The 13,169-nt window shown below is 39.0% G+C and overlaps 1 protein-coding gene across 1 annotated transcript in view; it reads left to right on the top strand.

Annotated features, from left to right (window-relative positions):
* Positions 1 to 13,169, top strand: part of GRM3 (glutamate metabotropic receptor 3) — a 305,775-nt gene that overhangs the window by 266,838 nt on the left and 25,768 nt on the right. Inside the window, exons 4-5 of the mRNA XM_001364106.4 lie at positions 4,929 to 5,995; positions 12,318 to 12,492. Coding sequence (XP_001364143.1) covers positions 4,929 to 5,995; positions 12,318 to 12,492 — 1,242 coding nt within the window. The remainder of the gene's footprint in view (positions 1 to 4,928; positions 5,996 to 12,317; positions 12,493 to 13,169) is intronic.

Genomic DNA, 13,169 nt, shown 5'->3' with positions numbered 1-13,169 from the left:
TTACCCCATTTGGGTTTTTTTTTGGCAAATATATTGGAGTGGTTTGGCATTCCCTTCTCCAATCCATTTTACAGATGGTGGATTAAAGGTTCAAGTGTCTTATCCAGGGTCATTCAGCTAGGAAGTATCTGAAGCCAGATTTGAACTCAGGAAAATGAGTCTTCCTGACTCCAGGACTGACACTCTGCCTACTATGCCACCTAGCCCCAAAAGTTTTTGTGCAATTTAAAATCGTAAGGGCTTAAAACTGTATTACCAATTTAGGGACATGCCACAGTGTTATCCCTATCCCATAAAGAGGTCAGCAGCTTGATATTATTGTGGCACAATGGATAGAAAGCTGGCCTTGGAGTCAAGATTTGAGTTCAAGTTCTGCCTCATACACAGATTAGCTATGTAACCCTACAAAAATCTGTGGACTTCTCAGTGCCCCCAGTCTTCCCTCTAAGTAAACAGCTAGCTGCTATACCATGGCTTGCCATGGGAAATTAAATTCTTCGGTGGGAAAAGAGCCTCATCTGGAATTCCCTTCACCGATATCATTCAAGAACACAATCCCCCTCAAAACCTTTTCTTATAGATGAGAAAACTGAGTTTCTGAGAGGTTGTGTACCTCATCCATAGTCACCCACCTATGGCTAGTAGGTATCAGAGGTAGGATTAGAAATAGGGTCTTTCTTGACTGTCAGTCCAGTATTCTTCCAAATGCACTTTACACTGTAGTACAGCCTTCTTGTAATCAGACTCTCAATTTAATCCCCCCCTTGCCATTAACCTATACTATGTTTTACATCCAGTCTTTTGAGCCTCACGATAACTTTCTGAGCCAGGTATGCAAGATATTACTATTTTTGTTTTACCAATAAAGAAATTGAGGCAAAGGAGTGAGTTACCCTAGATTACAAAGACTGCAACTATCAGAAACAGAATTCAAAGGCAGGCCTAGTGGACTCTAATTCCTGAATTCCCTCCAGTGAGTCACGTGGAATCCCAAGCATAGAGACTTAAACAGATTCATGTAAGTGGCACAGTAAGATAGAGCACTGACCCAAAGTCAGGAACAACAAAGTTCAGATAGTCTCAGATCCTTGCTAGCTGTGTGACTCTGGGCCTTCCACAGCCTCTGTTTGTCTCAGTTTACTCTACTATAAAATACTTCAAAGGGTTGTCATAAGGGTCAGATGAGACATTTGTAAAACCCTTAGCACAATTCCTCACACATAGTAAACTCTCTTAAATACTTATCTTGCTCCTCTCCTCCAAACTATACTACAAGGTGTCCCAAATGTCTTAGTATAATTTTAAGCTTTAATAACTTCAAAAGTACGACTATAGATTTATTTTTAAAATCATCTGAAAGTTTGTTTCTTTAAATTTCTTTACCTTCATTTACCTTTGTAAATTTTCAATAACAAATTTATAATTTTAACAAGATAAGGCACCCAGTAATACAGCATAGCATTGCAAATTTCCAGATGCCATTTTCTCAGACCAGAGGATCAGTGGAGGAGGTTCCCTTGCTGGTCACTTCAGTTACCTGATCTATGTCCATTAGCTTTTGGTTTGGTGGATCACATCAAAAATGTCAGCTAATGCATCAAAAATGCATCAAATTTTCACTCTCTAGATGATCTTATGGCTAGAATTATAAGTAATTCTCTCAGTCACTGCGCAACAGAAAGTTTTACAAAGTTTGAAAATCTACTTGAAAAATGGATAGCACAAGACAGTGAGTATTTTGAATTTTAACAAGAAAATCACTACCTTTAAATTTTTTATAATTAACCTTTTGAATAATGTTTTTCAAAAGTTTTAGCATTTATACTTCTAAAGTTATTCCAGCTTAAAACTGCATTAAGATTTTTGGGACACTTCAAATGTTAACAACACAGATGCTTCATTTCTACCTGTGTTCCTGGGAGGGTTTGCCACTTCTGTCCACATCACTTTGATTTAAAAACTTTTCAAATGAATCTATTCAAAACAGGGCATCAAAACTAGTCATATTATGAACTGGTCGGAAAAGTCCTGGACTTCACCAGAGTTCAAAGGAAGCTCTACTTTAGAAAATAAAGTCTTGATACCTGTTATCCAAGAGAGAAGGAAGCAGGATTTCCATTTCTGAAGTGATAGAGATGCATTGGGCCAAATAATAACCCACCTCAGTGAAAAATGAATAGGTCCTGCTTTCATCCTCCTGGCAGCTGTACTGAAGTTTCCTCCTATACAGAAACCCCAAATGCAACTAAAATTCCAGTGGCTGTGGTGGACTTTTCCATTTGGAATGCTTGATGGCTCCCTTAATGAACCTCAGTTTGAGGAAAAGGAAGAAATTTTCCACAGCTTTGATAGTCTAAAGTACTAAACAGTTAATCACCCAGAGAATCACAGTTCTAATTGTTCGGTTTTAACTATTTCAAAGTAAGATATGAGAACTAGACATAGCCCTTAATGCATGAGGAGAGACAACAGAATCAATGCATCACAGACAACCATGAGGGAGTTTCAGTTCTTCAGAAGCAAACCCAGAAAGCAAGCTTGCCCCTAACTTATATTCACTTTACAATTTCCTTCTGAGAATCAAAGAGACTGGGCTGGCTGCTAGCTTCCTGCCATTCATAAGCCAGAGTAAGAGCTTTAAAAAGTATGAACAGTAGCAGTGTTTGCTTCCTCAGACATGACATTTTTGACAACCACATATTAGCTTTAGGCTCCATAGCTATACTTAATCCACTAACCAACATGGGCAACAAACTCACCACGGGTGACAAAGATAATTTGGCTATGAAGGGAAGAAAATAAAAGACTGGTAATTATTAAGCTAAAGGAACTAGTGGACCTTCCTCTGACAGGCTGACTATATGCTGGACTCTGGGTCAGTGTTGTCCTATAGAAACCCTGGATAGCTAAGAGACTCTGATTGAGTAGATTAAGACAAGCTGAGATCCATTATAGAGAGCAAGAAAGGAAGAACATTTATTTAAAATAATGGAACCAGATGGTACTTCCATCCATGTAGCTTCCCTTCTAATAGGAGAAGAGAAAACCTGTTCTGCAATTTGTAATATTATAATATTGTCAGGGGAGATAAAGAGATTAAGTGACTTGCCCAGAGTCATCAGACAATAGATGTCAAAGTTGAGACTTATATCAGGTCTTTCTGTTGTTATTTAGTCATGTCCACTCTTTGTGACTTCATTTTGTGGTTTTCTTGACAAAGATGGTTTACCATTCCCTTCTTAAGTTCATTTTACAGATGAGGAAACTGAGGCAAAGAAGATAAAGTGTTTGAGGCTAAATTTTAAACTTGTAAAAATGGGTCTTCCCAATTCCAAACCCTGTGTTCTATCCACTATACCACCTAACTGCCCCTCAGGTCTTTCTAACAGAAGCCTACTGTCTATCCACTATGCCAAGCTACCTCTGTAGAAGCATTAATATTTGCAGTAATAATAATAACCATAACAAAAACTCATATTTATGCACCTTTTTAAAGTCTTCATACTTCTTTGTAGTAAGTAACATAATTATGCTTTCCTTTTTCTACAAGCAAAAGGCTCAGTAAAGTTACATCACTTGTCCAACACCCCATAGTTAGTAAGTGGTATAGTTAAGATTCACATCAGTCTTCTGACTCCTGATTCAGGGACAGATTCAGAATTAGCTTTCCAGGGCAAGAAATGAATGGTAGAAATAAAAGAATTCTTCTCAATCCCAAGCATTAACTTCACTCAGAAAGCTTTTTTTAATGTTAGCCAATCAGTCAATATAAATTTATTAAGCATTTTAGAATTGTGCAGGAAATAGACCTTAAAGTTGCTTATTTGTAGATTTAGTTATTCAGTTGTTTTATCTTTTTGAAAATAGTAAAGTCTCAATACATTTCAGATCTTCTGAAACTTTTCCAGTTATTTTGTTTCCTTTTTTTGTTTGTTTGATTTTATTTTTGAGTTACCGTTTTTTTTTTCACATAGAGGATAAATGGTAACAACAATAAAAATAAATCTGATTTGTTATAAGTTAAAATAAATATGTTTCTCCAAGAGAAACAAATTCTCACACTAGCTCTGACCAAAAACTCTATGTTTTATTCTTTTCCCCCTCCCTCCCACACCTCTCCCCTCTACAAGAACGCAGGTAACATGATAAAGGTCATACATATATTGTCATATAATATATATTTTCCTGTTCATCATGTTGTGAAACTAGACACATTGTTTACACTAGAGAAAAATTCATGGAGGAAATAGAGTGAGGAATGGCATGTTTCGATCTGTATGCAAATTCTGTGTGCTTCTTCTATAGTCATGAGTATCCTTTTTCATCATAAGTCCCTTGGAGTTGCCCTGGATCCTTGCTTTGTTGATAATAGCTGTCAGAAATCTTTTAAAATGACTTATTTATGCATTCATTCATTCATGCATGCATGCATGAATGTATTCACTTATTCCACAAGAATGTATTAAGTGTATACTATAAGCCAGTCACTAGACTCATCTTGCATTTACAAATAAAAAATAAAATTGCCCCTTCCCTAAAGGAGCTTACATTACACTGGGGGTGGGGGGGGGGGAGTTTATACAGGTAAGTCAGTGAAAAATATATACTAAGTAAATGGAATAAATTTGGTCATTTCACTGGACCTCTTAAACTAATAATTTTTAAACCTTCCCCTTCTATATTAAAATCAATATTAAGCATTGATTCCAAAGCAGAAGAGAGGTAAGAGCTACCCAGTGCCCAGGGTCACCCAGCTGGGAATTATCTAAGGCCAGTAATCTGTGCAATATATAATTGCTTGTTTGAGTTTAAGAACCTGTATTTTAACTTATCTCAGGTCTTCTGAAAGATTAATAAGTGGTTGATTAAAAAACAAAACATACACACATCTAAACAATATTCTTTTCTCTCTCCATTTGCATTCACAGCTCCATTCAATCCAAACAAAGGAACAGATAGCATTGTCAAGTTTGACACCTTTGGAGATGGAATGGGTAGATACAACGTATTCAATTTCCAGTACATTGGTGGCAAATACTCCTACTTAAAGGTTGGTCACTGGGCTGAAACGTTGTCATTGGATGTCAGTTCAATCCACTGGTCCCGAAACTCCATCCCCACCTCCCAGTGCAGTGACCCTTGTGCTCCCAATGAAATGAAGAATATGCAGCCAGGGGATGTCTGCTGCTGGATTTGTATCCCCTGTGAACCCTATGAGTACTTGGCTGATGAGTTCACTTGTGTGGACTGTGGGCCTGGCCAGTGGCCCAGTCCAGACCTGTCCAGTTGTTTTGACCTCCCAGAAGACTACATCAAGTGGGAAGATGCCTGGGCCATAGGTCCTGTCACTATTGCATGCTTGGGCTTCATGTGTACCTGCATGGTTGTGACGGTCTTTATAAAGCACAACAACACCCCTTTGGTCAAAGCCTCTGGCCGAGAGCTCTGCTACATCTTACTCTTCGGGGTCGGTCTTTCTTACTGCATGACCTTCTTTTTCATTGCTAAGCCATCCCCTGTCATCTGTACTCTCCGACGCCTGGGTTTAGGCAGCTCCTTTGCAGTGTGTTATGCAGCCCTGCTGACAAAGACAAATTGCATCGCCCGGATATTTAATGGGGTCAAGAATGGTGCTCAGAGGCCCAAATTCATCAGCCCTAGCTCTCAGGTCTTCATCTGCCTGAGCCTGATCCTGGTACAGATCGTGGTGGTGTCAGTGTGGCTCATCCTCGAGGCTCCAGGCACGCGGAGGTATACCCTGCCTGAGAAGCGGGAAACAGTGATCCTAAAATGCAATGTCAAAGATTCCAGCATGCTGATTTCACTTTCCTATGATGTGATCCTCGTGATCTTATGTACTGTGTATGCCTTCAAAACGAGAAAGTGCCCCGAGAACTTCAATGAAGCCAAGTTCATCGGTTTTACCATGTACACCACCTGTATCATCTGGTTGGCCTTTCTCCCCATCTTCTATGTGACATCAAGTGACTACAGAGTAAGTATTTGCATGCCTTTTTGGCCCCTTTCTATATTTTCTTTGCCTACTTAAGCCACTTACTTAAGCCAGCACCTTATAAGGGGCAGCTAGGGGGTTCAGTGATAGAGAGCCAAACCTGGAGACAGGAGGACCTGGGTTCAAATGTGAACTCAGATACTTCCTAGCTATGTGACCCTGGGCAAGTCACTTAACCCCCATTGCCTAGCCCTACTGCACTTCTGCCTTTGAGCAGATATTAGTGTTGATTTTAATAAAGAAGGTAAGGTTGTGGGGTTTTTTAAGCCAACCCTTTCTAATGATATCCCTCATTTGTTTCTCCCAGCAAATAGACTTCTATTGTAAATGTCACAATGAACCCTGCAATGTTCAAAATGTTCAAAAGAGCATGACATGGCCCATGGAGCAATGGTGCTGCTTTTAGTGGGCAGGGTTGTGGTTTTCCCCAGCTCTGTCAGGATGCCTTGGCTGGCTTGTTGCTTGAAACTGAAAGATGCTTCTAATAACATTTTCGAAGTAGCAAAGAGCCCTGAATACCATCACATGATATTCAGATATATTTTATTGCTGCCTAAAATAGACTCAAAATCAATGTTTATCTCTTCAATCCTCTTTAAAGTCTTGCTGCATATAGTCTTTGGATTTATGAATTTGCTTCTATAAAACACTTCTTTCCTCCTCATCTCAACACAGTCCAATTCAGCTCAAGAAATATTTATTTGTAAGTCCCTCCTCTATAGTGTATTGTGCTAGGTGGCTCTGAATAACAAAAAGCCCCAGTGGGCTGGATTTTTAATAATAGCTTCTCTAGCCCACTGAGAAGACCACCAGTCTCAGACCATCCTACTAACTAACCATAGGAAGGCAAAATCAGATCAAAATATTTTATACTCCATCCTCTAAAGAGAACAGATTTGAGATATTTTGCTGAATAAGTATAATACAGTGAAAAGAGAATCAGAACATTCAAATCCCATCTCTGACACATATTATTTGTGTGACCTTGGCCAAGTCACTTAACTTTTGTTAAACTTTGATTTCCCTTAGTACAATTTTTAAAAATTGGATAAATGAGAAGAAGAAAGAAAAAAACTCTGATTATAAACTTACTATGCTCAAGAAGATAAACATCTAATTAAGAGAGTCCTTACTTTCAAGGTTTGACTAGACAAAACCCCCAAAACAATTTAAAAACTGGCAGGCAAAATTCACTGATGTAGTTCAACATATTTTTGCTGTTCTTGCTGTTGATCATTCATAGTTGTAACCCCATTTGGAGGTTTCTTGGCAAAGATACTGGTGTGGTTTGTCATTTCCTTCTCCAGCTCATTTTACAAATGAAAAAAACTGAAGCAAGCAGGAAGTGACATGTCCAGGGTCACATTGTTAGTAAATGTCTGTGACTGGATTTGAGCTTTGGCTTTCCAGACTCCAGGATGGGCACTCTATCCACTGTACCACCTAGTTACCTTCAATATAGTTTACTAAATAGATCCTTCAGAATAACTTGGATTATTGGGTTCTTTACACCACTTATCACAAAAAAAAATTATTAAAAAACTGAACAGGAATTAGACGTTAGAAAAATGACTTCATTCTATAAAAATATAATCATCTCTATAACTTTGATTTATATTTAATCTCTGTTTGCCTTAAAAGGAAATGGCAAACTAAACCAGTATCTTTGCCAAGAAAACTCCATGAATAGTATGTTCCATTGAAAGAATGAGACACAACCAAACATACAGGATTCTTAATATCCCATTTATGAGTCTAAATTTCAAGGGTTCTGTGAACCTGGATAGGGGAAAAAAATCCATCCTTATTTTAGGGCAGCTAGATGACACAGTGATAGAGTTCCAGGCCTGGAGTCAAGAAGACTTATCTTCCCAAGTTCAAATCTAGCCTCAGACGCTTACCAACTATGTGACCCTGGGCAAGTCACAACCCTGTTTATATATTCCCTCCTCTGTTAAATGAACAAGAGAAGAAAATGGCAAACCACTCAAGTATTTCTGCTAAGAAGACCCCAAATGGTGTCATAAAGAGTGAGACATAACTGGAAAATGATTGAAAATAACTTTTTGAAAACCGTTAAGGAGGAAGCTTGATAGAATCAGTCTTGGAGTTAGGAAGACTACATACTGCTGTGTTACCCTGAACAAATGACGAACTTCTCAACAAGTCTCTAAGATTCTAAGCTGTGGATTAAGTGCTAAACTGACTTAGGAGAGGAAGTTCCCACTAAAATCACAGGCCTAGAAAGAAGAGGGTAGAAAAGTCATGATATTAAGGGAGTTAGTTCAAAAAGTGTAAGAGTTCATATTATAGTAATTTGTGCATTTATTTGCTCTGGATTAAAGCAGAAAACTATCTGAAAACCCAGTGACATGGGACTCCCTCCTCATTGGTGGAAATCAATGAGTTACCTTGCTTCTCTTGGACCCTCTTCTATATATAATCTCCATCCCGCATTCCAATTTTGTCTCTAGGGAGTATGTTGTATTGCTTCTTTTAAAGGAATATTTATGAAGCCATCCTCAACAGAAGCAATTGGGGAGGTTTGGACTATAAATAATTGTAGAGGTAATTAGTTTGAACTCTGGTCACAGTGGTTTGAAATGGTTATCCCCCTAAAGAGGCGTGAGCCAACAGAAAATGCTTCAGAGAAAAAACATAAATAATGCCATAAGGAAGCAAATTATCTTAGTTTTTCTCCTTTGAAAATACAAGATATGGATTTCCTTTTTATTGTTTATTTTAGAGAGTGGCACCAATCCAACATAGTGACCAAGTGGTTTTCCTTTTTTGTCGAAGAATCCTGAACCAATGCCAAGGAAGTTCTGAGACAGATGTGTATAAATGGTTGGAGAAATGAATTTATTTAGTAAAGTACAAACTGGTCAAGGCATCCAATAATATAAATTATTCTGGGCCAGTGGTGTGCTGTTAATATTTAACAACCAGCTCTCTGGGGAGAAAAATACTCATGATAAACTTGGAAGATTAATCTGCCTCATTAACAATTTTTCCATCACATTCTCAAGACTAGACAATCACAATAATAATAAATCAGGCCTTGATTTATAAAACTTGCTGATTTATTGGGCCTAAATCCTGATACTGAAAATTTTATGGTTGAGTCTCATGAGCCAGTTTCCGTTTCCTCAAGTACACCCCTGTTTTGAGCCTTCAATGTTCCCCCACAAACAGTGCAGACTACCTTGAATGGTTGACATCCTTGGAGTGAACAGTTTCAATTAAGTGGTGAAATCAGGAATCAGATAGCAAGGGGTTAAAAAGGAAAATTATAAGAATTCTTACATCCTGAAAAAAAATGTAATTTGGGGAACAGAAGTATCACAGAGGACAGTCCACCATGGGTTAGTTCATCCCCATGAGAGCTCCCTTGATGTGTGAGACTACTCAATACCCCAACCCCTTGGGAAGAGGAAGAGGGAGACAGAGATGACAAGCTAGATGGTGACAAGTACATAAGGTCCCAGAAGAAAAATTCTATGGTGACAGGACTCTGAGGAAGGAGGTAGTTACATAAAAGAGCAAAGTGTTACTAGTTGGAGAATCATGGCAGGCAAGAAGGAAGTATGCCTCCCTGAAAACGGATGCCCTTGGATATCTATAGGTCTTTGCTGCCTATTATGGCTCTCTTAAGTAGACAACAAATACAGATGATTTTTTTTCAAGGAGTATGGCTATTAAAGGAAGAACGTATTTAGGATGATGGCTTGAGACATATCCGCCTCAAGTGAGGATTTTAGAAGGATGAGGGGGATCTTGTCAAGTTTATAAGCAGCAGAGAAAGGATCCAGGTTACAGGGCAGGGGCAGGAATTATACCTGTGAGTTCCTGATACAGAGAACTGCCAGGTGAAGGCATTCCCTCCATCAGTGCTGGCCAACATCTTCTCCACAACTTTCTAGTCCAAATGAAGAGTGAGAAGTTGACATGATTTGCTCAGGGTCATAAATTTAAGTAAGTGTGAGGCAGGATTCAATCTCAACCTCCAAGGCTGGAGCTCTGTCCACTCTGCCAAGGCAGGAGTGACCTTTCCACAGAATTTCATGGAATGCTTTGTTTTATACCTGTCTAAAAGGGCATAATATTCTAGTTACTTCTGTTGGTTTTGTCTTCCTCCTGGAATTGTATAATGGAAAAAAACTGGACTCAGAGTCAGAAGACCAAAGTTTGAAGCCTGATTTACTAGATGATTAGCTATGTGACCTTGGGAAGGGAGGAGGGGAAGGAATAAGCATTTATTAAGGATCTATTATGGGCCACTGCGTACCAGGTCTAGTTTAAAATTTTTATCTCATTTAATCCCTATGGCAACCTTGTGAGGTAGATACTATTAGAGAAACTATTAGAAGAAAGAGAATTCAAGGGACTTGCCCAGGGTCACATGGCCTATAAGTATTGTAGGTTAGATTTGAATTCAGGTCTTCCCAATTCTAGGCCCAGCATTCTATCCTCTGTGCCACCAACTTTCTCTTTTCAACCTCCTAGAATATCATCTGGTTTATAGAAGAAAAACCAAAGTCTCTTCCAGCTCTAACAATCTAGGAATATGCCAGGTTGTAAACTCCATGAGAGCAAAGAGAATATGCCTTCAAAGTTCATAACAATACTCTGTGTATGGTAGGCACATGTAACAAAAGCAGTGGGGCATAATGGAGAGACAGCTGACCTTGGACCAGAAAGGCCTAAATTTAAGTCCTGCTTCTGGCACATACTTGCTACGTGACCCTAGGCAAGATACAGCCTCTCAGATCTATCTCTAGGGAACTCTCAAAAAATGATACATTTCAGAGAACATGTTGACCCACATTGGGACTTAGAGTTCCTTCATCTGGGAGTATCAGTGAATTCACAGGTCTAGTCTTATCCTGTCCTAGAAATGAATGAATAGATGAATGAATGAATGAATGAATGAACTCAGTAACTGAGAAGAAGAAGACTACTTGGTGTTTACTGATGTACCCTCTGACCCAGAAACTCACCTTCCTTGGCTAGAAAGCACATCCCAGGGAAATCAAAATCTCTACTCCTTTACACAGGACGTTAAATTCAGGAAGAGTGCCCTTCAGGTCCCATCTCAGACATGTATGTTAGTCCTAATTCGAGAGTCGCCGGCATACCTAAGGGAACCAAAGAGAGAGATCTATGGGCCATATCCAGAAAACAGCACAAAGGAAGAAGGGGCAGAAAAAGCAAGTTGAGAAAGCCTTGAGGGATGCCTTTACAGATAAAAGGGGAAAGAACAAGGAACCACCGTCAGAGATGTTGAATAAAGTGACAAGAGAGGTCAGGCCACTCTGAAAGCAAAAAACTAGCTGAAACCCAGGGAAGAGAATGAACGAAGAATGAGTGATGATTGGTAATATCAAAGTTTCTAGAAATTCAACAAAGGAAAGAAAAACATAAAAGGTACTTTAAACCAATGGTGTTAAACAAATAGAAACAGATCCCTACTGCCAAAAAATTACTTGAAAACCCCAACACAAATTAACATTATCTGTGCTGAAATGTATTTTTATTTGTATTGTCAAACATTTCCCAAATACAATTTTTAAAAGTCTGGTCACAGTAGAAGTTGTGTGGATGGCTTAAAGTCCACAGCCTCAAGTTTGACACAAGTGCTCCATACAGAAGTTATTAATGTCTTCAGTGTGGAAAAGGCAATAAGTAATCCATAGTGGAAGGATTCCTCACAAAACAGTTCAGAGGAGCAAAATGACAGAATAAGGAAAAATGTGGGTCAAGTAAAATATTCATTCAAGAATGGAAAGCAATTACCTTTTTTTAAAGCACTAAACTCTGGAAATGTGAATTGCCACAACTGTCATCATCTTCATCTAACTAACTTTTTTTAAACCCTTACCTTCCATCTTGGAATCAATACTATATATTGGTTCCAAGGTAAAAGAGTGGTAAGGGCTAGGCAATGGGGGTTAAGTGACTTTCCCAGGGTCACACAGCTAGGAAGTGTCTGAGGCCAGATTTGAATCCAGGACCTCCCATCTCTGGGCCTGACTCAATCCACTGAGCAACCCAGCTGCCCCCTAACTAACTTTTATGTAATGTTTACTATGTGCCAGGCATTATGCTAAGAGCTTTATAATCATTATCTCATTGAATCATTGATGAATCAAAGAGGAGACCTCATCAAACCCCTTGTACTATTTTTACATTTCTATAAACTGGACTGAATAATTCCCATTGAGGAATGCTTTACTCTTCAGTTAGTTGTCTTCATTTTCTTTAACAACCAGAGAACTTTACCAAGCAAATCCTCTCTTCCCAGGTGCAGACTACAACCATGTGCATCTCGGTCAGCCTGAGTGGCTTTGTGGTCCTCGGATGCTTATTTGCACCCAAAGTGCACATCATTCTGTTCCAGCCCCAGAAGAATGTGGTCACACACAGGCTCCACTTAAACAGATTCAGTGTTAGTGGAACCGGAACCACTTATTCACAATGTAAGTACAGAAATCCATTATTTGTTTTTAACCTTCCAGCCGAAACACCGAACTGTAGAATGGGAATTAGAATGGTGGGAGTAAACACATTCACTATTTCCTGAAAGACATACAGTTTCTCAGTCATTGTTCACTGTCACCTGAAGGGGTGCTGAGAAGTTTCTTCCATCTACAAATGTCTCCTTTTAGACTGAAATCTAGCCCCTAGAGACTCATTTGTTAGAGGTACTAAGGACTTCTTAGGGAAAACAGGAAGGAAGGGTTGAAGGACCAGGAGCGAAAGCATCCATCTCAACATTGCCACCTGATACCTATGTGATCTTGTGATCTTAGTTTCCCAAGATCTTAGTTTCCTCAGATGTTAAATAAGAAGACTGGACCAGATAACATCTAAATCTATGAGCCTGTGACCATTAAATTGAAAGTTTATTAAGGTGGCAGCTAGGTGGCTCAGTGGATTGAGAGCCAGGTCTGGGGATAGGACTTCCTGGGTTCAGATATGGTCTCAGAAACTTCCTAACTGTGTAAGCCTGGCCAAGTCACTTAACCCGTTGCCTAGCCCTTGTCACTCTTCCACTTTGGAACCAATACACAGCAATGGTTCAAAGATTAGATAACCGTTTAAAAAGTTTGTTCACTATTAATATGCCACACATTTTGTTAGATGCCAGGGATAC

Source organism: Monodelphis domestica, chromosome 5, assembly GCF_027887165.1.
Source record: "Monodelphis domestica isolate mMonDom1 chromosome 5, mMonDom1.pri, whole genome shotgun sequence".
Lineage (NCBI taxonomy): Eukaryota > Metazoa > Chordata > Mammalia > Didelphimorphia > Didelphidae > Monodelphis > Monodelphis domestica.
Note: the sequence above shows the minus strand (reverse complement) of the source record. Positions and strands in the feature narration are given on the sequence as shown.